This window comes from Acanthochromis polyacanthus, chromosome 16 (genome assembly GCF_021347895.1).
Source record: "Acanthochromis polyacanthus isolate Apoly-LR-REF ecotype Palm Island chromosome 16, KAUST_Apoly_ChrSc, whole genome shotgun sequence".
Lineage (NCBI taxonomy): Eukaryota > Metazoa > Chordata > Actinopteri > Pomacentridae > Acanthochromis > Acanthochromis polyacanthus.
The window spans coordinates 17,113,104-17,140,249 of NC_067128.1; the positions used below are offsets into that span (position 1 = coordinate 17,113,104).

The following is a 27,146-nucleotide window of genomic DNA, read 5'->3' on the forward strand; positions in this document are numbered from 1 at the left end:
TCTGACTAATTTATCGTTATCTTCACTGAAAAAAAGCTTTTTCTTCAAAAATAATGACATTTCTAGGCGACTCCAAATTTTAGAACAGTAGTGTGTTTGTGATTATTAATTCTAAAAAGTTGAAGACTATCAGTGATTTGATGAACACCTTTGCTACAGACACCTTCTAGTGTCATTCCTTCATTCCATTACCCACTATTGTTCACAGTTCTTTCATCTTTCGTTATTTGCGACTGCCCGTCGATTCAGTCACCTTTTATTCTTTGTTGTCCTCCTCTCGATCACTGATTAGCAACTAGGCACAAGTTAACCACTATTCACCCTTGTATTTACATACAGCCCCGTCCTTACCCTCTGATCCATTCTCTGATCATCGCTGTTGGGTCACTTTAAGCAGTTTGTTTAGGTTTATTCAGTGATTGCATAATACCTCTATCTGACTCCATTAAACAGTAACATGCTTTTGCCTCTGGTGCAGCTTTAAGCTTTATTTTCGCCAGGGCCCTTTTGGACTTTAGCTCTTGATCGACCTGGCTAGTGAGGCAACACATAAAAACTCTAAATATCTGGAAGCGGACTGACATTTTGCACTAATCAATGGTGTGCTGAACAGTGCAACACTTGGCTCATTTTGATAACTTAAGCTTCACTGTGGTGATGGCTAGCTTTGATGACATTCTGGAGGAGGCCGGGGCTTTTGGCCGCTGCCAGAAGCGTATCTTCGCTCTGCTCTGCCTCTTGTCATTGCCTTTTGCAGGGGTATATGTTGGCATCGTGTTCCAGGGCTTCACCCCCGATCACTGGTGTCGGGACTCTGCGGTGGTGGAGAGGAGGCAGGCGTGTGGATGGGGTCTGGCAGAGAGTCGAATGCTGATGGTGCCTGTGGTCAACAGCTCTGGAGTCCTGCAGCCGAGCACCTGTGAGCAGTTCCAGGTGGACTGGAACACCACAGATCTCACCTGTGACTCCAAGGAGCTGAACCTGAGTGGAGTTCCATTTACAACATGCAAGGTCAGTTCTCCAGGACTGTCTTTAGTTCTTACTGAAGCTTCATTTGGGTGAGTGGATTTTTAGTTGAACACACTTTTTTTTTTTTTTTTTTTTCATTTTTGTGAATTAAGGGACAAATGCAGTGCTGGGATTAAAGACACTGACAGTAAAGTTGGAGTGTTTTTTTTTTTAAAGCATTTGTTCATAACTAACCCATTACAAAGAGCAGTAAAAAATAAATAAAAACACTTAAATCAATATTTTACATAATCCCCCCTCCCCCGTACCATAAAAAAACAGTTCTCTCTGGTACACTTGCACACAGTGTTCCCTAGGCACTTCACATTCAGGCATGTAGTTTTTCAGTGGATTCAGTTGCTTCATTTAATCAGTGACCAACTCCTTGATGTTGACGTCAGGGTTCTGCCTCAAGGTTACCTGTTGCTGAACACAATTTTATTAAGGCTCTGAGTGTACATTTGGACTCGTTATTCTTCTGCAGAATGATTTTGGGAACAGTCAGACGCCTCCACAATGGATAACAATCTGAACATCTAAAGTGCATGACACCTTTGAACAGTACTAGTATCACAATTTGCATTTCCTGTGTTACTTTGGATGTGATTGCAGCTTCCAGAATTGTCCTGAAGTCTCTGAAAACCTGACTGTGCTTTGTGCCGGCTCTTTCTCTGTGTTACCTTACAGGACTGTGGCCGGTAGAGTTTTATGAGAAGCATTTTGTTTCGGTCTGCTGCCTCTCTCCATTCTTCTGGCTACATATCCTTATTTGTTTTGCCTTCAGCCTCTTTAATTTAGGTTTTACATTATACTACACCTTCCACTCGTCATTCAAACATTCATCCATCTGCTGACACTGACTAAGCCTGCAGTGAGGAGATTTTATCTCTGTCCTCTTTGCCAAAACTGGGCCTATGTATGGTCTTCCGGGTCTTTGGCATTGCTGAGCTCACCAGTGTGTTCTTTAATTTTAAGAATGTACCAGTTATAACAGTTGTTGCCACACCTAATGTTTTTGCGATTGCTCTGACGGGTTTGTTTTGATTTTTCAGCCAGTTGACGATTTGCTTCACTGATAGTGATGCTCTTTGGAATTCGTACTGACAGTTGACCTCACCAGATTCCAAACACAAATCCCACCCTTGTAATGAACTCTAGACCTTTTATCTGCTCTTTGTAAATGAAATAATGAGGGGATAACACACACCTGGCCATGGAAGAGCTGAGCAGCCAATTGTCTAATTACTTTGGGTCTGTTAAAAAGTTTATAAAATGTGTTGTAATTGCTATAGCGTTCACCTGATTTGGGTGTAAATGCCTTTCAAATTAAAGCTGAAAGTCTGCACTCAAAGCGCACCATGATTGTGTCATTTCAGATCCATTGTGGTGGTGTACAGAGCCGAAATGCTGAAAACTTGTCAGTTTCCAAATATTTATGGACCTGACTGTACTATTATAGGTGATGCCAACCTTGCATCCTCCACCTCTATTGTAGAGAAAATGAGTCACAAAAACATTGAAGCAAGAAAGCATGAGCTCCCTGCAACTCTCCAAAATGAAAGGCATTTTACTTGGATCCTTGTGTATTTGAGTGTGACCACAGGAAAACAGAAATTAACTGCCTTGAGCAGACAGGTTATCATCATTAGGGATCTCCATGAAGGTACATTTGCCAGCTCAATTAATTACCCGTATATTAATCTGTGCTGTGTTCATGGACTTATGTTGTGTTTGCCACCTCAGGCAGGTGACTATTTAATCAATGTTGTATTTTTGTCTTTAAGGACGGCTGGGAGTATGACTATGAAGGCAGGAAGTCCTTTGTCACAGAGGTGAGACTGTTTCTCAGTTAAATCAATGATAAAATTGTGCAGATGTGTAGGTGAAATCACAGTTTAGCAGTCTGTAGTTGCTAATATTTCACTGTACAAATGTGGAGGTTTCATACAGAAATGTCCTCTTTTCTGGTTCTCAGTTCGACCTGGTGTGTTCAGATGGATGGCTTGTGGACATGTATCAGGCCACGCTCAATCTGGGCTTCCTGGTTGGCAGCTTTGCTTTTGGCTACTTTGCTGACAGGTGAGGTCAGGAATTACCGTCCACGAGTACACCTGTTATTACAACTGTACTTTACTCTGTACTGACTTGAAGGGCTTTTTCACACTTGAAAATTCTGATGGTGCAGATTATGTGAGCAAAGAACTTTACAGAACCTACATACAGTACATGCTGTCATCATGACTAACTATGCGTCACATTGGTTTGTAGATAAAAGCACAGAATGCTGTCCAAGTTATCGTTAAAAGGAGATTTGTTTCTCATGTACTAGATTGCTCATTGTTCTTTTGTCGTTTTGTATCTCATTTTTGTAATATTTTATCTTGTTTTGTTTCTTGTCAGATTTTTCATTGGTCTCATGTTTTTGTCATTTTGTGTTTGCTTTTGTCTTGCTTGTGTTTTTTGTCTTATTTTGTCATTTTATGTTTTACTTTATTCGATGTTCGTATTGTTTTTGTTGTTTTGTGTTTTTTGTCTCACTTGTGTTCTTAGTCTACTTTTTTTGGTTTTGTTTCTTGCTTTTGTCATTTTTGGTCTTATTTGTGTCCTTTGTGTATTTTTTGTGTTGTTCTCTTTTGCCATTTTGCGTCTGATTTTTGTAATATTTTGTCTTGTTTTTTATTGTTTTTTTGTCTGACTTTTGTCATTTTAATCATCACGTACAATACTATATCGTTCAGCTCCAGATACCTGTGACTGAATGTTCTGTTCCTTTGTGGAAACACTGTGATCTGGAAGTTGTAATGTGTAAATGATAAGGCATAATGTTGCTTATTTTTCTTAAGAAATTTCAGGTTGTTCATGATGTCTTGTAAAAAGAAAATTCCTTAAATGTGAACCTTTACAGAATGAACTTTTTAGCACCAAAACAAAGGAAACATTTGGAGTTGTTGTTATTTATAGGTTATTTTGTTACGATTTTGCTGGTCTGGCACACTTCTGATCAAATTGGGCTGAATGTGGCCCCTGAACTAAAATGAGTTTGACACCCCAGATCTATCACATGCCTCTGGTTCTGTTCAATACATTTATCAACACAACTGGTCTTTCCCGTCAGCACTGACTTCACTAAGACTGGTACCACATGCTGTAAGAATGATGCAATGTTACCAAATCCACTTCCTCACCTGCTGTATTTTCTTTCTTTCTTTCTGCAGGTTTGGCAGGAAGATCAGTTTCCTCATGTCCAACATTTTGAATGCAGTAGCGGGGATCATACTGGCTTTGGCTCCTAACTACATCTCCATCCTGGTGATGAGGACCATCTTGGGCTTGGGAGTCAAAGGAAACTGGATGACTGCATATGTGCTACGTAATGACGACTTTCCAAACTGATTTTGTTCTGTGGCGTCCGTCTAACAAGATATTCTGTAATTAAGTAGCTAAAGGCCGAGTTTTCGTGCTGTTCCTGTCCTTTTTTCAGTCACAGAGATCGTTGGAGTGGAATACAGACGGACGGTGGGCATCTTGTTCCAGATGTTCTTCAGTGTTGGCGTCCTCATCCTCCCTCTGCTCGCCTATTTCGTCACTGATTGGCGATGGCTGCAGGTCATCATCACTGCACCCTACATCTTCTTCCTCGTCTACTACTGGTGAGAAACATCATATTTTTGCTTTTAAATATAGTGATGTGCTCCTGATATAAAGCTTTTACTCCTCTCTTGTATTTTTGTTTATGCTTTGATTAAAAAAATTGGACCAAGCATTGTTCTAGCAACACCTTACTGCCACTTGGATGGACCTCCTTTTACTCTCAAATAAGATCAGTTGTTGATGGTGCGGTGGAAGAAACAGTATGTCCAACATGGGAAATCAACAGTAAACAGAGAGGTTCCAGACTAATTTATATTTGTTGAAAACTGGTAGTTTCTAGAAGGCACTGAGATTTAACCTTATTCTGATGGTTGAGGTGAACATTAACTGAAGCTCCAAAGCTTTATTTGCAAAATTTCACTCACTGTATGCTGCCACATGATTTGGCTGATTAGATAATTGCAGAAAAAAGCACATACAGTAGTCATGAAGCCAGAGTTACAGTATGTCCAGTACAATCTGGTGCCTCCTTCTCTTATTTAAACTAACATTACATTTTCCTCAAAATTCCAGCAAAAGCAAAAACAACAAAAGCACTCAGAGTGCAGTGCTCTGCCAAGGCTGCTCAGTCATTGTGTGATTTCCGACGGATAAATCCTGATAAGTCGATAGTGGTTGATTTTTAGTAGGATTGCAATCTTGTAAATCGTCAGCAGGCAGCTGACGTACCGTTCACTTGTAGTCATAGTTACAGTGACGCCGTGCCGCTATCTCGCAATGATACAGAAATCTTCAACAAATCCGTGGATCCACACTATAATTTTCATCACTGCTAAAATCTAATCTCTTGGTCCTTGTGTCATTTCTGACCTTCCCTGAAAATGTCATCCAAATTTGTTAGTTGGTTTTGGAGTAATGTTGCTAACGGACAGACAGAAGGACAAACATATGCCGATTGTCACAAAACTCCACCGCGTTCCTTGGTGGAGTAATAATTATGTGGAGGTCGGGGGGGTTGTATGTGCTTGTACCGCCTCTTCTTCTTATACTGCTGTTTTGTTAACAGTAGCTATGTCATTTATCAATCCCAAACATGAGCTTCAGTTGCTTAACCCAGTCTGCTGAGACCTTTGCATCCCTGAAAACAAAAGATGTCCCTGTGGTTTGGTCTGTCAGGTTCGTCCCAGAGTCTCCGAGGTGGCTCCTCTCACAGAACAGGCCAGCCCAGGCTCAAGAGATCACTGGAGCTATGGCCAAGGAGAACAAGAAGACACTGTCCAGTGACTTTGAGGTAGATCACTTTAACAGTAACACAACGAATCCAATGAAATGACCAGAACAAGCATGAACATATCTTGCTTTGTCTTAGTTTGACACCCTGGTGAAGGCTTTTAGTAGAAATACGTTGATTTCTACCAAGTACTGTTTAAAGCTTTTCATCACGAACCTGAACACTTAGTGCAGTATCAGCGTTTTGAGTCTTGATCTCCTTTGTCAAAGTTCCTACTTCAACATCAAAATCCTCAACTGCTTCTTGTTGCAGACACTGATTAATGATGAAGGCGATTCCACCTCTGCCTCTTTGCTGGACCTGATCAGAACTCCAAATATGAGAAAGCACACTCTTATCCTCATGTTTAACTGGTGAGACTCAACTGAAATGACAAATTTATATTTCAAACCATGTAGGAGATGTTGAATGTTGGTGTTTGTGCTACACAGGTTCACCAGTGCTGTGGTTTATCAGGGCCTCATCATGAGGGTGGGGATAGCAGGAGGAAACGTCTACCTGGACTTCTTCATCTCTGGCCTGGTGGAGTTCCCTGCTGCCTTCCTCATCCTCTTCACCATTGAACGCGTCGGCCGACGCCTACCTTTTGCCACTGCTAACATCATAGCCGGAGCTTCCTGCATCATTACTGCTTTCATTCCTGAAAGTGAGTGTTAGCTAAGGTTAAGATGAAGTGTTAAGATAACATAAATGGCTCATGCTGGATTTCTTCCTCCTCAGACATTCATTGGTTAAAAACGGTGGTGGCCTGCATCGGTCGGCTGGGGAGCACCATGGCCTTTGAGCTCTTGGTGTTTGTTAACACTGAGCTCTACCCAACGTTTGTCAGGTGAGTATCAGAGTGAATAGTCTAGACATGGCTAATCAGCAGCAGGTATACTGAGCACACTGGAGCTGATATACTGTTGTACTGTATGTATGCAAGTCCACTGACCAGCTCAAATTAAATTTAAACTCAAATGTTGTGACTGGATGCAGGAACCTGGCAGTGTCAGTGTGTTCCACTCTGTGTGATGTTGGAGGCATCGTATCTCCCTTCATGCTCTACAGACTGGCTGCCGTCTGGCTGGAGCTGCCACTCATCATCTTTGGTGGGTTTTTGCAGGCTACTAAAATAGCTTGAATCTCTACTATAATGTCTACAAATGAGCATTTAACGACGAGTTTAATAACTAGCAGATAAGTTGTTCAGAGAACGTCAGAAAATAGTGATTATTATTCAAACAGCTGCTCATGTTGTCTTTTGGTACAGGAGCTGTGGCGGTCATAGCTGGAGGTTTGGTGTTGCTGCTGCCTGAAACCCGAGGAGTTCCTCTCCCAGAGACCATTGATGATATTGAGTTCCCTAATCAGTAAGATGTTTCCCCACTCTTTGAGGCTTTTCTTTTTATTATTCATTTTATGTCATCCTTTTTTGATGGCCTCAAAAGGCTTCATTTATCCTTTTAGTTATTTAATGAGGTGACATTTTGAAGTAATATTTCCCAGAAAATATCAAAATTTATTGGTGTTTTTAAATGATATGCAACATATCAATATTTGAAATTATTTGACTAGCATAAGTAAGTCTCACTTTATATAACGCACTGTAAATTACATTCCTTATTCCGAGGTGTAATTGCACGATGTTTTTTTTTCCTTAGGAAGAAGGCGAATCAAGAACTGAAGAAACCTTTAAAATCAGACCTGACAAACGACAAGGAAACAACTGTTTGATTGTTTTATTTTAGTTTTCAAACAAGGAAATTACTCTTTACACGTTCTCTATAAAGTATGACTTTCGTCAGTTTTTTTGAACTAAGTTTTTTTTTTTTTAAATTCTTACAGAGAACAGACCTTAAATGCCAAAACCAGCGATATGCTCTGCGCATTGTGCTTCCACAACAGGAAACCAAACACTACAACATACAAGCCTACCAACATAAGTCATGTTGTACATGACATGTAGACATCCTCCAAAAGCACAATGTATATTAGATTTCTGCAACCACTCACATCTGCAGTGAATCATTTTTAATTGGCTGTAATTGTTCTGTCAATCCAATCGACAAACTTAGAGACTCGAGCGTAGACGCCTGGTTTCATAGCGTTGGCGCAGCCCAAACCCCATGATGTGACGCCCTGCAGGACAAACCTGTTCTGGGCGTTACACACTAGAGGTCCTCCGCTGTCACCCTGCAGGGACACAACACACACAGCAGCAGGCTTTTTACAACTGAACATACAATAATATGACCTTTCTTTAAAAAAAAACCTACAGTATATCACATGGTATTTATACTATGACAATTTTACCAACATACACATGATGATGTGTTATTTGATGTGTTATAATACTTTCTTTACTGAAGTTTTATGAAAAACTATGCGCTATGACACTTTACTGACATATTATACTGGCATTTTTGAGGATATATTATACGATGACATTTTTATAACACTATTGTAGGACATTTCATATGACGTACAGTGGCAGGTTCTCTTATACACCGATCAGCCACAACATTATGACCACTGACAGGTGAAATGAATAACATCGATCATCTTGTTTTAATGCAACGTTCTGTTTGAAAACCTTGAGTCCTGACATTCATGTGGATGTCTGACATGTACCACCCACCTAAACATTGCATGTCAAGCATCCCCCAACCCCTCATGTCAACAGCAGTCCTCGATGCCAGTTGTCACCCTCAGCCCGACAAACTGCAAAAACTGCCCAGGGGGACACAACAGAGCTAAGGCGTTCACCCAGGTTCCACACTCCCCAGATCCAAATCCTAAAGAGCATATGTGTGGGAAGTGTTCTTTAGGATTTAGGTAGGTCGCACCCTGCAACCCACAGAATTCACTGCCGCCATCCCCGTGCCTCAGGACATCCCCAGAGGTCCTGTGTCCAAGCCCCACTGTGTCAGAAGAGTTTTAGCAGCATAAAGGAGACCAACACAGTATTAGACAGGTGGTCATAAAATTAAGCCTGATCGGTGTAAGATGCTATACCATCGTATCATATGCTATTATTAGTGCTGGGCAATGATTAAAATGTTTAATTGCGATTAATCGCATTGTTAGGTGTAATTTTAAATAATGAATTTAAAAGTACTATTATAACAGCTTCTACTGCTGTTGTAGAAAAACAAGTTGCTCTCAGAGTCCAGAGGAACCTTACAACAGGAACCTTCCTAGCAACAGCAAGTTAACATTTATACTTCTATCCATCATCTATACACTGCTTGATCCTCATTAGGGTCGGAGGGTAGGGACGACATCAAGCTGTCTCAGCTAACATGTTTAGAAATTACCGACTTGTTTCTATGGTCAGAAAAGCACTTGAAAGAGTTCAACAAGACAGCAGACAACCCAGATGCAAGGTTCACCTGTCAGAGGAAAGGTAACCAAAAGCCCGTGGACACAGTAAGAACTTTCCCAAGTCGAGACCACCGTAGTTTGGGAATAAATGAGACAATTACAAGATTTAAAAAGAAGACGCAAAAGAGGTTCCTCTCTGACACAATGCAAAATTTGTGTAAGAAACTTATGCTGGAGATGAAAAAAAATTTGATCATTATACATTATTGTCATTCTAATAAAAATTTCATACGGAAGATGAAACCACTGTTATTTGTTTAACGATGAATTAATATGCTTCACTGCTTATAATATATGTTAAAAGCTAAAATATAGCAAAAAGAGTTAAGTGATAACAGTGCCCCTTCAAACAAAGTACTACTGTACAGCAGCAGTACTGCAGCAACAGTATGTTCACGACCCAAACAATGCACTCACTACAGAAACAGCTGTTTTAACAAAAATAAAACGGAATGAATCATCAACCAACATTTTATGATAATGATTGGTTAAGTCTATGTGTACTTTAAGCAATGATGACTTATGAAGTCAATACAATCAACTTTACACATTTCACAAGGAAAGATAGCATTTCAATTTTGATACATTTAGAAAAAAATAAACATTTAATTCTGTTAAAAATAATTTGGATTGATTTTGATGCAGAAATATGAATAGATTAATATAATTATTTATACTCTAATGGAATTCTGAAATACTCAGCAGCTCCATGTCTTTCACACAGCACACTTGTTAGCGTTTCCAGCTATCAAGTGTATTGAAAAATTTGTTATGAAAAGTGGCAGGTATACTGCTTTGCACACATCAGAATCAGAGAATTTTTGTAAAATACTATGAAGCATTTTCTAAAAGCACTAAAGGCTGTTGTGAGAGTGATTCTTAAATCCTCAAAACCTCCTCTGACCATACGGGCAGAAAATATTCTTTCTACTCAATGAAATAAGCTATTTTAAACAGTTCCAGGATACAAAATAAACATGGTTGTGTGAAAGTTAACACAACAGAAAAGAGTTTGAATGAGTCAAACAGATTAAAACTCGGGGTTTTCAAAAAGTATTGTTGCTTTAACATTAACACAAACCGATGAATAGCATGACAACATGAATATAATCTAATACCTGAGCTGCACCGAGCTGCATGTTTGTAACGACTGGTAACAAGCTGCACCAGGAAGCATTTCTGGGAGAGCTTTTTTGCAAAAATTTCTCTCTATGTCTTATGTTGTACAAACTGATTTTACTACAATGAAGAAGACATTACTGATTTTAACTATAAGGCCTCAGATATGTCCGATCATCTGTGAAATGAATTTAAAAATTCTGCTCCATTCTTCCTGGGATTGTTTGAACCTTCAGAACCTATGACTCGACTGGGAACGACGTATAAACAAATCAAAAACAATAAATAAAATAAAGCAGGTTAGCCTGTCAGAATATAACATACTGTCATTACTATGACTTTTTTGTGACACGTCTTAGTAGGACATTTTTTCAACATGTTATACCATCGCTGTTTATGATATGTACTATTTTATCTGAACTATTTTTTTATGACATACAATACTATGACACTTTAAGTGGAATACTATATTTTTTGACATACACTAATTTTCTTTAGAGAAAAATGTTTTGATGACATACTGTTTTGATCATTTTTTTGTTTGCCAAAATAGTGACAACATATTGTAGAATGACATTTTTATGAAACTCTAAGAAACTTTTTTTTTTTTTCACAAATTATACTACATTTCCACTGTAGCGTCCACCTGATAAACAACCTGAATGTCTAAGAAGCTTCACACACTTCAAGAGTCAATGTTAAAAAGCATTACAAAATGTAATTCTCTCATGGGAGTGTATCCAAAAAATTTGATTTTGATCATTTGGTATGATTATTTTACCAGTCTGTAGTTTTATAATGGGAAGAAATTTCAAACATTGAGTTCCACACAGCTGCCAAGCTGTTTATTGACCAATACACTGTTACGCAGCAATTAATTTAAATTCCTGTCACCATTTGCTATAATTAGTGTCAAATTACAGATTTCTTTCTCACAAATTTTTAGAAAATTATTCAAACATGACAGATAACTAAAATAGAGCAACAAAAACACTACAGCGGACAGCAAAGCACTAACACTATAGCCTTTTGTGTTTTCCATACCTGGCAGCTGTCGGTTCCTCCCTCGATATTTCCTGCACACATCTCATGGTCCTTCACTCTGCCGTTCAGGTAGGAGGGACGATTGCAGATCTTGTTCTCAATCACAGGGAAACCAGTTTCCTTCAGGATGCCTTCACCTCCCGTTCCTGCAACAGATCCATCCATTATCTATACATCGCTTTATCCTCTGTACGGTATCGGGGTGCTGGAGTCTACTCCAGCTGACTTAGGGTGAAGGCAGAGCTCATCCTGGACAGGTCACCAGTCTATCACAGGGCTACACATAGAGGCAATCAAGTACACTCACAGTCACACCTATGGACAATTTAGAATCATCAATTAACCTCAGCATGTTTTTGGACTGTGGGAGGAAGCCGGAGAACCCATCGAGAACCCACACAGGCACAGGGAGAACATGGAAACTCTAGCCAGAAAAATCCCAGGCTGAAACCCAGGACCTTCTAGCTCTGAGGTGACTGTACTACCACCGCCCTCTTGCAGTTATTCTCCTCATAGTTGTAGGATTTCTTTCAGTTGGGGAATTTTAATGAGTTGCAGTACAGTTTGGGAGCTTGCAGAAAATTTGCTGGCTTCTTTGGAGGATATGTGTCTGAAGATTAATATGTTTACCAGCTTCATTTGAATTTTAAAGTCAGTATATTGGAACTAGTGTGCTGGTTTAAAAAGATGAAAACATTTCTGAAAATGAGCTTAAGAAGCAGATTTTTTTTGTACTTGTTGGTCACCTCTGGAAGCCCAAACTGCTAAATCAACCAAGAAATGTCTGGACAAAATGAGCTAACTCTAGAACTTAAAGCCTGTAGAGAAATCCACGCCCACTCTCAAACTGAGATTGGTCCTCACAAACCGACAGCAGAACACATAAACATGTGACGTACCTTGAGTCTCCCCCCATCCAGTAACGTAGCACTCAGTCCCACTGGGGACAATGTAGTCCTTATCTGGCAAACAAGCTGGCAGCACTTTATCATTTATTAGTGCCGGTCTAAAAACACAAATGAAACAAACACACATACAAACATCAGTGCCCAGGAATTAGAAGGAATGCAGCTAATGATGACTAGTAATTTATTCTAATGAGCATCACATCACATTATTTTTTAACAACCAAAAAGATAAATATTTCATTTATAGTTACATACAAGCAAGTGAACGCCATTTGAAAACATTTTATATTTAAAATGATTGGTTTAATCAGTGGTTAATAGATTCTGTTCATTGCACATTTTTTAGTTTACAGTAAGAACAGTGTCATGTAAAAACAGCAAACCTCACGATTTCTGACCAGATCTGATAACCTGTAGCTAATTTAAAAGCGAATTTCAGATAGTTGGTTAGTTAAAAAGCTGTCCAGTGTACTTAATGTTTTTAGATAATTGTCTTCAAAATGAGAATCTTGTAAAATGTGTCTTAAATATGCATTTAACATCTATATAGCTTATTTGTCAGATATTCCATGTAGAACACAGAGAAATAAAGAAACGGCTTTACTGTACAGTAGTTTAAAGATAATTAAATGTCATTGGTATATTAAAGAAACTACTCTCTGATACGAGGTAATGTTGTCTGGAGTTTCTTCTAGGGTGTAATAGTCATCAAATTCAAGAACAATCAGGACAGAATTACTGAAGTTAACCGAGACTTTACTGTGCTTCAGTTTAATTGTAAAACACTGAAATGACATTTGCTTTTGACAGTCTTGAGTCATCAGTCATTGCATGACATTTTGATCATTATCATCCAATGTCCGCACTTCTGTTATTTTAGATCCCTTTAAACTGTGTATGGGAGGTGAGTTTCAGCGTCTCAGGTTCTTGCTCACAAATGATGAGAAAATGGAACATGAGGTTCCATCAGATGCAGCGTTAGCAGTAATGTTGGTGTTGCACTCTATGTGGTAAAGATCTAAGCCGGAAGGGAAACTCTTGATTTATTAGTAGATCCAAGTTCCAACCCTCACTCATGGTTATGAAGTTCAGGAGTGTGTGAAAGAATGTGATAATGGTTACAAGTGGCTGAAATAGGGGCCGTAGGCTGGCTGGGTTCAGTTTGAGAGATAGGGTGAGGAGCTCGGATATCTACTGATTCTTTCCATCAAAGGAGCCAGTTAAGGCGGTTTGGGCTTCTGATCAGAATGCTTTCAGGCCAACTGTGGAGTTTTCAGAGAGGAGACTTCCAGGTAGAGCCAGAACTCACTGGAGGTACTACATATCCCATCAGGCCTGGGAACGCATTTGGGATCCTCCAGGAAGAGCTGAAAAACACTGCTGGGGAGAGGAACGTGTGACTGATGGTAGCCTGCTGCAACTATGACCTGAAAATGGATGGATAGTTGGGATGCTGACTCCTTTCAGCTGGAATTTAGTTGGAATGGGCTAAAAAAGGAGCCTTTAGGAAATGACGACCCAGACACCCAGATTGAATGTGAGCTCACTACGTGTCCTTCCATGGTTTGTCACACCCCCCCATCAGGTAACAAAGATATTACCCTGGATTACTTTCTTTATCAGTTTCACCAAGTTGTTATTTCTCTGTAGCATTTTCTACAAGTGCATTTATGATAATGTGAAATGTGTTTATAGGGGTGTCGGTACGGATGAAGAATATTTCTGGCATGGTGCGAGAACACGCAACTGGAATGACACCATATTAACTAAAGTACTAAAGTTTCTGCCAGAAGATCTTCACATTTCAGAGACTGTTTTTATAACAAACCTGGTAGCTGAATCTTCTTGCAGATACTTAAATCTTTCAGCACATCATTGATATCTGCACAAAGTTACCAATTTATAATGCCACTGGTAGAGGTTGTAGGATAATTAGACATGTACTGACCTCTCTAGTTTGAGCAAAGCAATGTCAGCCCTGTTGGGTCCCAGCACCAGTTTCTCCAGGTTCCTCTCTTGTTTTGACAGCTCATTGGCTCTCTCTGTGTGGACACCCAGGAGGACCTTATAGGCTGCAGGCCGCTTGGACCTACATCACAGAACATGCATAAACAGGCATACCAGTTATCCAGGGTTTGTGGTATTGCAGGAATTGGTCTTTACATGTTATTAACAGTCATTGTGCTCTGACCTCTCCAGGCAATGTGCAGCAGTGACAACCCACTGAGGGTGAATCAAAGTGCCTCCACAGAAATGGACTCCTGTACTGGTACACAGAAAGACATGTGTTCTTAAGTTGAACAGAACAAGCGTCCAGTTGAGGTTTTAGTGTCAGACATTTATTTCATTTAGAAGCAGCATCTTGTCTTTAAGGAGGATGCAAAGCACTGATATCAAAGAGAACAAGGCAAATAAATAAAAGGAAATAGAAACAGATACCAAAATAAAATGCTGTAACATATCAGCTGCTACTAATATGAGGTTACTCCATTTCCACAACTAAAAAAAATATTCATGTTGATAATAAAATGTTGTCATTATTAATTTCATTTCTTCAGTATCTTAACGTCATAATTTCATAATCACAGTGAAAATACTGCCTATTGCTTGCTTCAGGAAAAACAGAGCATGTTCCATCGAAACAGACCACTTAGACCTTTGCATCATATTTTATAACTTCATAAGTCTCCTTTAGTATTTACTCACTTGGTCCGAAGGCTGATCTGCCAAGGCCACGAGTGAGGTTTAGACACACAGCCGCCAACAATACGACCAAAGCAGCGCTTCGGTTTAGTGACTGGAGACCCACAGTTCAGTCCAGCTACAGAGCAAGTTCACAGTCATGAAGAGAGGCACACAAAACATCACCTTTGGTATCGGTTAACAAAACAGGGTTTAAAAGCAGCGTCATTAGATATGAGAAAACTGAGCTGTTAGCCGGATGAAAAAAGATCCTGTTATTAGATTCTTATCGTTAGTCGAGGAGAAACTGTAAGGCTAGGACAGTGGGATGTTACCAGAAACAGTTTATCTCTGTACAGTGGTTTAGCACACATCCTGTGATTATTTCCATAATTTACTGTCTCTTGATCGCATTATTCTCTCAATTAATTGATCAGTGATTCAGTTTATAAGGTGAAAAAGATATAAAACAAGGGACTGCATTTACCGAGGATGTCTTCAAATTGTTTATAGAGCCACGAAAAGCCAAAAGAGAATCTATTATCATCAAAGTTTCACCATCAGTACAGCTCCATCACTCAGCCTTGTTATGTCCGAAAAGACCACCATTATAAAAGACATCTGCAGAACTGCTGACAGGATGTCCAACAGCAATTAAGGTAGGATTTTATTTACTGAATTAAGATAAATATTAATTCATCAAAGTTCAAAAACTATGGCCATCTATTTTTAAAAAAAAAGATAGCTAAAGTATTTGTCCATCCATTATCTATACACCGCTTAATCCTCTGTAGGGTTGAGGGAGGATGGAGTCTATCCCAGCTCACTTAGGATGAAGACAGGATTCATCCAATTTAGACAATTTAGAGTCACTAGTTAACCTCAGCGTGTTTGTGACTGTGGAAGGAAGCTGGAGAATGTGAAAACATGCAAACTCCATGCAGGATCTTCCAGCTGACAGTGTTAACTACTGATCCACCATGCAGCCCAAAACATCTAATATGGTATACAGAGTGTAATAAAGTCCACAATCTTTCCCTCATCTCAATAAAATACACGTGTCACGGCAATGTAGCTGGGACAACAATTTGGATATATAAACTGAAATTTCTGGACACAGGATTTATTCGTTTTGATAGTAAAATGCTAGTATTTAGGTAAGAAAACAGCTCAGGGATTAAAGTCAGCATTAAGAATTTGGTATCCAGTGTAACAGTTCAGGAGTGACTGATTAATGCAAATAGGTTAACTATAAAATACAATCATAAACTAATGTTCTACTGACAAGTCACGCTCACATACCACAGTCGGGGATCTGGCAGTAGTCCCATTTCTTGTTCCTGTCTGTAGTGTAGCACCACGGTCCGTTCACATCATTGTCTGGGTTTCTGCAGCTCTAACAGTTACAGACAAAAAGAGAATTAATCAAACAGGAAAGAAATGTTTTACCCAGAATGGTTCATACAGGAAGACAGACACTGACATTGCCCTCCAGACCCTTGGTGGGGTGACTCTGCGGGGTGAAGCTGTTGTGTTGGTGAGGGCTCTGAGCACTCCACGCCTGACAGGTCACACCCAGTATTGTGATTGAAGTTGGACCGCGGTATGTTTCTCCATTTCCAATTTTACAATCTGAAGCAGCAGAAGAAAAACAAGAGGGTAAAAAATAGGTACAAAACACAAAATGACAAACACACATTTAAAAAGTCGCCTGACCTCTCTCCGCTGGGGTCTGAGTGGGTTTGGCTGGTTTAGGAGTGGTGCGTGGCGCTACTGATGCACATTTCTCCAACTTGCAGTATTCCCAGCGGACTCTGGGGTCTGTAGTGTAACACCAGGGAGCTCTGTCTCCGTCAGGGTTCCTGCACAGATTCCTCCTGAGGTCTCTGTAGAATAAGAAGATGCGTATCTTGAGGACAGCAGATATCATTTTACTTTTGAGAACAAACCAAGAGAGCAACTACTGAGGTGGCTTGTTTCTCATTGGAACTCTGGACCATCTCTGCATGGATTAAAATGGGCAGAGTACTGGAAAGTCAAAAATAAAGGCTTACAGAAAAGCTCAGCATTGGGAGAGACAACAATAGATTTTGCTGATAGCAGTGAGATAAGCCTAATGTTGCTTCACATCATAACTGTATCTTAATTTACTGTCACAAAAACTAAAATACTCAATAATCTGCTCAGCTTTACGAAACACATCACAAGTAATTTGTGGTTTGAAAGGCATCCCGACAACAGCTCAGAGCAAGAGTGAAGCTCTAATGATTACAACTTATCCAGGATGACATATTTGTCACTGAAGATGTTTCTGTAGAGCCTCATAAAAACACGAACCTTATCTAATAAGACCATCATCGTAGAACCAGCGGATAAGGTTGGAGATGAGGAGATTTAGCATGACTTATGTTCTTAAGATCATATCTCTGCATACAAAAATTACATCAAAAGAGCTTTATTTATAAATTATGAGTACGTTTAAACTGTAGACTGTGCTTCTAAAGCAAGTTTCTTGATTTTTTTGACTGGTGAACATCGCTGCGTTCCTATGACTACAAAAATACACATACCTCTGGTAAATCTTTTTCATGGGACAATGCCAGTGCTAAAACCAGGTTGCTTCTCTCCTGTTCTCTGTGTTTACATCTTCGGTGTTGTAATACAGTCAAATTCCAAATAAAGCTGTTCTTATTTACATGTTTTTCTGTTTTTTTTTCAGCTCCCGTATACCAAGTATGAAATCTTGACTGAAATGCGGCCCATGTGACCCAAGCTTTTGTTCAGCACCTCTTGATTTAACACTGCAGCTTTGTTTGACAAAATCATTTATGTTAACCAACTAATTGGCGTAATAGTCAATAGATTAAAAGAAAAAAAATAGCTATTTGTTCAAGCTCTAACTCACATTTTAAATGCTTTGCTCTCTTCCATACACTGTGTTTCAAATGTAGTGAAAATAGCATTGATAGAAACCATTTAAATTATGTGCACATGTATGAGGCCTAATAAACCATATCTTTGTTAAATTAACAACTGCAATGCATTATTGAAAGTCTACTGAATCTGAGAGCCTTGAAAGTCATTCTGTGGCAGTTTGGCTGAAGCCATAGAAAGGGTCACCCACATCCTGAAAATGAGAAGTGCCTGTCATTCTGTGGGTAGAGTCTGCTTGATAATTACTTTGAGGAAAAAATGAATTGATTTGTCACCTTAAAAATACACTCTGAAACGTATCCGTTAAGAGTATTTGATGCTCACGCTGTGGGGAAGAGTCTGGGAGTTTTGTTGTGGTTGTGAGGAACCATGGAGCTCCAGGCTTGACATTTCTTTCCACTGATGGTCTCCGATGTGATGCCCCGATAGCTGGACCCATTTCCCACATAACAGTCGTCCTCATCTGGGGGGATCACTGGCTCGTCTGCAGCAAGAGACAACAGTAATAGTTAGGGTGACCATACGTCCTCTTTTGCCCGGACATGTCCTCTTTTGAGAGGCTGTCCGGGCTGTCCGGCCGGGGTTTATAAAGTCCTTCAAATGTCCGGGTTTTTGATCTTGCCTAGCTTGAGCGCGTCACAGACCAGTGTATTTATCATCATGGTTAGTGTCTACAGATACGGACCCGTACCCGTAGCCCGTGGCCTACGGATACGGCACCTTCCCTTATCATAAATATTAATGAGCCGTACATAAATATTAATGAGCCGGCTGATGAACGCGCTTCGTGATTGGCTGGTAATCCGACGGACATAAATATTAATGAGTCGGTTACCATTTACGTTGAATGGTTCTTTTGGAAACACGCTCTGAGAGGCGGAGTTTGAGCCGAACCCCGGAACGCTCCACACTCACTCCTCGCAGGCTGACAGGCAGGTAGGCACACTGCGAGAGAACACTCGAACCGAAAGAAAATACCGAAACGCAAATGTCATTTCACTGATGAAATGCGAAAAAAGTACCCCTGTTTTCGTCCGGGTCGTGTCAAATGGGAGGCAGAATGTACAGTCTGCAAAGCTGGGACTTCTCTGTAGCTAATAAGAAAAGGAAAAAGAAGGAAAAAAGGACTGTTGACTTGAGGCATTATTTCTATATTTTTTAATTTGCCATTAGACACATTATTTTGAAGAATGGGCTAACTGAACATTGAAGAATAGGCTACCTCTCTTTTTTCTTTTTGTTTAATATTTTGAGGCATTATTTCTATTTTTACATAATTGATAATTGGGAGGTTATTTTGAAGAATGGTACTCTACCTCACTTTTCCTAACTAAGGTGTAAGTGTCAGACTTAAGAGAGATGATTATTTCTTATTTTGTTAAACATCTGAATACATGTGTTCCTACACAACTTGAGTCAATAACTATTAAAGACTAGAGCATGTCATATTTGTATGTGACTGATTATATTGTTAAGGAGAATTGCTTTAAATTAATAAATATATTATTTATAAAGCAACTGTTTGTGAGTGTTTTGGGCTATTTTCTGTATATCCAGGTAAAGTGTTCTTTTCTGGGGAATTCAGAATATCTGTTTAACTGAGTTTGAAGCACAGAAAGCCCCCTGACCCACGGAAAACCCCTAAAAATTGGGGGGGGGGGGGGACTGAAAATTTTTCGCGCGCGAGCTGGAAGTGTGTCCTCTTTTCAGAGAAACAGAATATGGTCACCCTAGTAATAGTAAATAAATAAAAAGAATAATTAAGTGAATTAATAAAGGGAGAGTGAAATAAACAATCAACATGAATAAAATGCTTAAAAAATTGCAGATTCTGCAGTGCATTTCCACATGAAATGAAGACAGAGATTTAGAGCTCTATACATGGCTGACCCTATTAAGACTGAAATGTAGTTTTTCATTTGCTTATTCTGTTAATCATTGTGGGTGCTTTAACTTTCCTTTCCAAATTTCAAATCACATCACTGTGAAGATAATTACGGTCCAACTTTCCTATGTTTATCTCAGTTTTTCTGAATTTTCTGAATCAAGTGCTGCTGTTTTTAAAATGAACATCAGCATCATTGACCAGTGCTGTACCTGGTCCTGGTGCATCTTCACATTGCTGAACCTTGCAGTACTCCCAGCGAGTGTCTGAGTCAGTGGTGTAGCACCAAGTCTTCCTCTCGTTGTCAGGGTTACGGCAGTAGTTATTTTCTAGGCCCCTGGCAAAGAAGATCACAGACAAACCAAATATGAAGTTATGAAAACTTACTGTATTTCTTTATGTTTCTGGGCTTCCTCTAAGTTGTTTTTTTCATTTGCACCTCTTTATTTTCTGTTGAGAAGTCTTACTAATATTTTTTTTGTTGACTCATTTGTATCACTGAGGGAAGACTTTTTTGTGGCTACAGCTCTTACTTGCAGGGATAGTTTTCTGGGGTGCGGTTGTGTTTATGTGGCGTCTGAGCCGACCAGCTCTGGCATGTTTTGCCACTCTCAGTTACAGCAATTGTGCCTCGATACGCTGCGCCTTCACCGCTGGCACAAGTTAGCTCTGGGGTGATGGTGGGAGCCGGAGATGCTGAGGAAAGAAGAAGATTAAAATGTGTCACGAGACCAAGCCAAGCATGCACTCTGTATTAAAGGTACATCATCTTCTTTTGCCTTGTATAATTTTTCTTTTTCTGTTATCTTCATTCCTAGAAATTTTACCGTCCTTGATGTAGTTGATGATGGCCTGTGTTGAAATGCTCACCCAACATTTAATCATTATTAGTTTTATTAATGAGGTTCTCTCAGTGGCTGAAAGCAGCAGGTAGCTTCATCAAAATAAGTACCTCGATGCTAAATCATGTTTGCATTCTTTCATATAATATATTGATTTTTAAAAATGAGAATTTATCTTATTTCACACAGGCTATGATGCTGGGTCAGTTTGCCAGTTCAGAATCCTGTAGAAGAGGGAGGTTTAGCAGCTAGTTTCCTAAAATCTGTAACTAGCTGAAAATCTATACAAAATTATGTGCCTGACTTAAAGTAATGGATTCATGTGCAGCTATGAAGATAGACAGTTAAAAAAAAACTGTGAAAGAAAACATTTTAAAATGGGAGGACTCACTGCAGCGGGGTATGGAACAGAAGTCCCATCGTTTGGACGGGTTGGTGGTGAAACACCACGGGCGGGGATCTCCGTCTGGGTTTCTGCAGTAGTTCTCCTCAAGATACTTTTCTGGAAGACTGTAGGAAACGTAGATTGGAGAATTTTAGCTATATTTGACCTTTCAGAAAAATGGTTTTTCCTTCCAGTTTCTTAAATTTTATGAAATACTGAATTTTAGCTTATGTGGTCTTACGCGCTGGGATTGTAGCCGTGGTTGTGAGGTTTCTGAGAGTCCCAGCGTTGGCAGGTGAAGCCGTTCTCAGTGGTGGAGCTTTTTCCTCTGTAGTCCTCTCCGCTACAGTACATACAGTCCTCTGTGAAGGAACAGGTACAGACACATCACACTGCAATACAATGCTGTGCTGTTGCTGTATGTTTCTACAGTGTTTACCAATGCACGTGTTTTGCATACAGTACATGTGCTGCATAATACATAAAGAGAAGTACTGCAATATGCTCATTACTGTGCTTTGCAACAAATATAACAACACTGCAAACTACAACTTAAGTTTTAGTTGACCTATTGTCCATAAAGTATTTCCCTATGCATCAGTCTTTTACGTTACAGGATTTTTCTGGTATAATAGAAAATATATTAGTTTCTTTTTTATCTAATGTGTCTTTCAGCTATATACTGCAATTTAAAGGTCTACAGTAAGAATGTTTCACACAAAACAAAGGGAATGAGAACATGAGCACGAGAAAAACAGAAGAAATTTCACGAAGACGTTAAAAGAGAGATCCATCCCCAGCAGGGATATTTTTCTCCATTCATTGAGTAAACTTTTGAGGATACTGCAACTTATAGTGCCTACAATTTACCAGTTCCAACAATCAAAATAATTTGGACTCTCAAATAAGTGAAATCAAGCCAAACAGAAGAATAGAGCATCGTTTCAGGCACACATATAGTGCATGAGCTTTGGAATTAGTACAAACACACACAGAAAAATGAGTGTTACCAGTGCAGCTGGAAACATTGCAGTGCTCCCAGCGGGTATTAGGGTCTATGGTGTAACACCAAGGTCCCCCGCTGTCCCCATCAGGGTTTCTGCAGAAGTTAGACTCCAGGTCTGCTTGAGGATGAGTCTGTGGTGTGATGCTACGTAAACACATTTACAAAACTTAAAGACTGATCTGAAAGGACATGAAGTGACATGCAAAATGAAATGATCACATGTGAATACGTACTTGGGCCTGTGTGGATATTTAGCTTCCCATCTCTGACACATCTTGCCTGATTTTGTTCTGGTCTTTGTTCCTCTGTAATCTGTTCCTATTCCATTTACACACTCCAGAAGAAACTCTAGACAAGACAAAAAAGTAAGCATTGTACGTTTGTGTATTCAGTGAAACCTGCCTGCCTTTTAGGGTGACACATTCACTGTGTAGTGAGGCAGGAATCACAGAGTAACTCACACTGGTCTCTTAATATGCTGTCTACAAATGCTACTGCAAGACAGAATTATTTGATACACTGAAAGACAATCATCGTGATACATCACAAAATCTGTGTAAAGAAGAAAAATACTCATCAAAAGTCAAAACGTAGAAATGATGCATGTATTTACTGCACTATAGTGTCTGTGTGTGTCATTTATCACTATTATTCAATTTTAATACTGTGTCTATATAGATAATTAATACTCAGATTTACCTTACCCTGCTTTCACTGTGACTGTTAGCTTCTGCTGGCTTCACCCTGATTCATTTCATGAGCACCTCCACATAGAGTCATGAAGTAGCTCCTCTGAATCAAGTAGGTTGTACGAACATGTTTTGAGTGCGTGCATGTTTAAGACATATACCAATATTTGACGTCGGTGTAGTGATAATGCATTGCTGAAGGAAGCAATAGAATACGAGGTATGAATAGAAAAATGTGACCGTTTATGGTGTGTGTGCATGGAGCTCATCACACTCAAGTCAACATGTGCATGTAGCAACTGTCAGGAGTCAGGATATCATGCGATACTCCGCTATCGATATCAGGACCTGTGTGATAAACATTGTTGTGACCACTAGTAGGCGCAAATTAGCAGTTCTTCAGAGCAAACAGCAAACATTGGGATGATCTGACTTTCATGTGGAGAATCATCACTCGTGATGGGAGGAGTGCCTGTGGCTACCATCAAGAGAAAAAAACAGCAGTTTTCACAGTGGAAGAGACTGCAGTTACTAAAACTAGGCAAGCAGCATCAGGTCCATCAGGAGCATGTTTGTTGTCCCCTCATGGCCCGACAGTCAAAGCAGGGTTCTATTGTAATCCTGAGGCGAACATTTGCTGAAAGTGACCTAAACTGTGGTGCAGTGATATATGGGTGTTCCAATGTGTTGTGCAGCTGGTGACAGGATGATGATTATGCACCTTTTTTTGTCCACAACACGGCCTTTGCTCTCCAACCATCCCACTTGCTAGACTTGGCTCCCTGTGACTACTTTATCTTCCTCAAAAAGAAACTCAAGTTCAATGGTCACTGTTTGGACACAGTTGAGGACAATCAGCACCCACTGCAGATGGTGCATGTTTTGTTTACATAACAGAGTTCCCAGTGGACATTAGAAGCATTGCAGAAGCACTGTGATTGCTGTGTCTCTGCACAGGAGACCAGCAAATTTAAATCAGGTATGGACTGAGATTTTTTGATTGTACCTTGTGTATTGCAGTATCAATGTTTTATCATAGCCGTATTGTAAACTGCTCTGCAGAGTGCAATAATAAACAAATTCATCAGACAGTAATGTGAGTGAGTCATTTATCTGATTCCAGTAACATAGGCTAAAATGAACCACAGTGCAATAAAAACAAAAAACATCCTGTGAATTTGAATCTATAGAGGAAAATTCTATGGGGACAAAGAAAGGATACCAAAAAAAAATTTAAAAAAAGCTTCAGTCAACTTATATTACGTTAAAGAACAATAGAGGATTTACCATTTTTTTCATATAAAGCTGTGCTGGTTCTACGCAGAATGAGCTCTGTTTTAGAGTTTGAGGCTGCTGTCCAGCAATCTTGATCCTTTTCAATGTATATGAAAGATCTGTGAAGATAAAACTGGTGTCAGACTTCGATTCTTTTGATTGAAAAAAGTCGAGTGTAAAGTGTGAACTTACTTGCATGTGAAGGCTGTTTCAGTGTTACATTTGGTTGCACACTCAGCCACAGTGTTGACTGAATACTGTCTTTTACGAAGTGAGATGATCGATGCCCCTTCAGTTTTGGAGTAGCCGTCCACGTCAGTACCATCAACTGGAATCAGAGAAAAGAGTTATTGTTATAGATGCAAGACAGTATTTGTGGTTGGTGTATGACTGAATGCCATCTAGGCACAAATCTGGGTTGAAGTGTGATTTAAAGCAGCTGAAAATGTTTTCATGGTCATGACTGCAAAAATGAATTAAACCACCCAGTAAAGGATTAAATTATTATAAGTAAATATGTTTAAAAAACAAAAACCTAACACTTGTAAAATATGTCATATATAATATATCATGTGTCACCAGAGGCTACGTGTCAGAGAACACAGTTACTGACAGGACAGCTAACATTTTACAACTACATTAACATTTAAAAAAAAGAAATATTTAGCTGCAGACAGAACCCTACCTATGGATAGTATACATCTATAATTTGGAAGTAAATAAATAAAGCACTAAAAAAACTGTCTATATTAAAGTAATGGCCTGTTCTGTCTGTTGTGAATTGCAAGATGAGAAACGCTATGTCTCTTCTAAAGTCTAAGGAGTGATAAGAAAGTCATTGTGATTACATCACTCTTTGCAACACGGGAACAAAAAACATTAAGATGGAGAGTTCAGCTTAAAGCTTGTCCAACACTACTTCCAGCTACTTCACAATGTCTGGCACATGCCAGGTTATTAACATTCAGCTTCATAGGTAGGTAGGTAAAACTGTGCATCATCGGCATAATATTTATCAATACATTGTGTATTTTCTTATAGTGACACAAAGCAATGGCAAAGAACAATACTATAGGACCAAGAACTCTGACTGAAAACTGCAGTACACCATGGATGATACAGCAATTGTATTTTGACCAAGGAAGTTAGATTTGAGATGCCAGATTTAGTTACAGCAGGAAGTTCTATAAAGCAGAGTAGACAATGGTATTAAAAAGGTTGAGGAACTGTCTGCAGCTGATGCTTTTGTAAGACAGAAAGGACAAGGATGGTTTTTCAAAGGATTATATATACATCGATCAGGCATAACATGATAGCCACTGACAGGTGAAGTGATAACACTGATTATCTTTTCATCATGTCGGATATATTCGGCAGCAAGTGAATATTTTGTCCTCAAAGTTGATGTGTTAGAAGCAGGAAAAATAGGCAAGCGTAAGGATTTCAGCGAGTTTAACAGGGGTCAAATTGTGATTGCCAGATGACTGGGTCAGAACATCTTCAAAACTGCAGCTCTTGTGGGGTGTTTCTGGTCTGCAGTGGTCAGTAAATATCAGAAGTGGTCCAAGGAGGGAACAGTGGTGAACTGGTGACAGGGTCATATGCGGCCAAGGCTCATTGATGCATGTGTGGCGCGACGGCTAGTCTGTGTGGTATGATCCAACAGACAGAAGAAGTTAAAGCCGGTTCTGATAGAAACTTGTCAGAATACACAGTGCATCTCAGTTGGTTGCATGTGGGGCTACATAGCTGTGGACCAGTCAGAGTGCCCATGCTGACCCCCGTGTACTGTCGAAAGTGCCAACAATGGGCACGGGAGCATCAGAACTGGACCACAGGAGCATCGGAGAGTGCCCTGGTCTGATGAACATTTTCTTTTACATCACATGGATGACCGGGTGTGTGTTCATCACTTACCTGGGAACACATGGCACCAGGATGCATTATGGGAAGAAGGCAAGCCGGTGGAGGCAGTGTGATGATTTGAGCAAGAGTCTGCTGGGAAGCCTTGGGTTCTGCCATCCATGTGGATGTTACTTTGACAGGTACCACCTGCTTAAGCTTTGTTGTAGACATGTACATCCTGTATTGGAAACAGTATTCCCTAATGGCTGTGGCCTCTTTCAGCAGGTTAATGCACCATGCCACAAAGCAAAAATGGTTCAAGAATGGTTTGAAGAGCACAACAACAAGTTTGAGGTGTTGCCTTGGCCTCCAAATTACCCAGATCGAACAATCAAGCATCTCTGGGATGTGCTGGACAAACAAGTTTGATCTATGGAGGCCCCACCTTACAACTTAAAGGACATAAAAGATCTGCTGGCAACATCTTGGTGCCAGACACCACAGCATATCTTCAGAGTCTAGTGGAGTCCATGCTTCGATGGGTCAGGGCTGTTTTGGCTGCACAAGGGGAACCAATCAGTATTAGGCAGGCGGTCCTAATGATATGTCTGATCGGTGTATTCTGGGTCAGTGAGTGGAATTTGTCCAAACAGTCAAGGCTGCAATGCTAAGAAGGGGGTTAACAAGAATTTGTGTAGACAAACAATCGGATTTACGTCATCACAATGACAGGGACAAATATTGACCAATTGTATTATAATTTATTCCTTGAATTTTATCAATATTTACCATTTGAACAAAAAAGAAGTGTCTGCAAAACTTAAGAGACAATATCTGAAACAGAAATACATTCCATTGCACAAACTTACATTAAGCAACTCAAGGAATGAAAGTGAAGAAAATTTGTTACAGACACGTGCAGACTTGGCTCAGAATTGCTTTTGTTGTCTCTCAACATCTTGGCTTGACTGTATCATAAAATGACACTGAAAGACCTTTAGAGTCTCGAGGAGGTGCTCTCAAAATTAATCTAATCACTGTCTCTTATTTTTCTATGACAAGTATATAATTACAGATCTGTTCCTAATTTTACCCCCAAGATGTTGTAGTATCTTACCAGTGCAGATCAAGGCTCCCAGGAGCAAAGCTGCTTTGTACAGGTCCATGGTGAGGCCCTTACACTAGCAGCTCATAGTCAACTAACTCACAGAGGAACCTCCAAGTAGATTACTGGGGTCCTTTCAGCACGTCAGTAGGACAAATAGGAGAGTTCAAT

General features: G+C 39.7%; 2 protein-coding genes across 2 annotated transcripts; one reads left to right on the top strand and one right to left on the bottom strand.

Annotated features, from left to right (window-relative positions):
* Nucleotides 1-505: 505 nt before the first annotated feature.
* LOC110960670 (solute carrier family 22 member 2-like) lies at nucleotides 506-7,687 on the top strand. The gene is made up of 12 exons (XM_022208013.2): nucleotides 506-1,011; nucleotides 2,793-2,840; nucleotides 2,984-3,087; nucleotides 4,224-4,378; nucleotides 4,490-4,658; nucleotides 5,776-5,890; nucleotides 6,143-6,243; nucleotides 6,322-6,536; nucleotides 6,611-6,719; nucleotides 6,869-6,981; nucleotides 7,143-7,242; nucleotides 7,534-7,687. The coding sequence occupies exons 1-12, from the start codon at nucleotides 658-660 to the stop codon at nucleotides 7,604-7,606; spliced, it is 1,656 nt and encodes a 551-aa protein (XP_022063705.1). The 5' UTR covers nucleotides 506-657; the 3' UTR covers nucleotides 7,607-7,687.
* On the bottom strand, nucleotides 7,597-27,146 carry plg (plasminogen). The gene is made up of 19 exons (XM_051936627.1): nucleotides 26,988-27,146; nucleotides 24,218-24,353; nucleotides 24,038-24,144; nucleotides 22,295-22,409; nucleotides 22,066-22,205; nucleotides 21,297-21,417; nucleotides 21,062-21,180; nucleotides 20,362-20,524; nucleotides 20,041-20,165; nucleotides 18,268-18,427; nucleotides 16,726-16,895; nucleotides 16,493-16,641; nucleotides 16,312-16,405; nucleotides 15,034-15,148; nucleotides 14,519-14,593; nucleotides 14,276-14,416; nucleotides 12,319-12,425; nucleotides 11,420-11,565; nucleotides 7,597-8,065 (listed from the first exon to the last, which is right to left on the bottom strand). Exons 1-19 carry the CDS (start codon nucleotides 27,034-27,036, stop codon nucleotides 7,904-7,906), a joined length of 2,394 nt encoding a protein of 797 aa, XP_051792587.1. The 5' UTR covers nucleotides 27,037-27,146; the 3' UTR covers nucleotides 7,597-7,903.

Coding starts and splice junctions, on each gene's coding strand:
- LOC110960670 (XM_022208013.2), top strand. CDS start 658: ATGGCTAGCTTTGATGACATTCTGGAGGAGGCCGGGGCTTTTGGCCGC. Junction 4,659..5,775: donor TTCTTCCTCGTCTACTACTG/GTGAGAAACATC, acceptor TTGGTCTGTCAG/GTTCGTCCCAGAGTCTCCGA. Junction 7,243..7,533: donor GATATTGAGTTCCCTAATCA/GTAAGATGTTTC, acceptor TTTTTTCCTTAG/GAAGAAGGCGAATCAAGAAC.
- plg (XM_051936627.1), bottom strand. CDS start 27,036: ATGGACCTGTACAAAGCAGCTTTGCTCCTGGGAGCCTTGATCTGCACT. Junction 22,410..24,037: donor AGCTTTATATGAAAAAAATG/GTAAATCCTCTA, acceptor TGTCTTGTCTAG/AGTTTCTTCTGGAGTGTGTA. Junction 15,149..16,311: donor CTGCCAGATCCCCGACTGTG/GTATGTGAGCGT, acceptor CTTGCTCTGTAG/CTGGACTGAACTGTGGGTCT.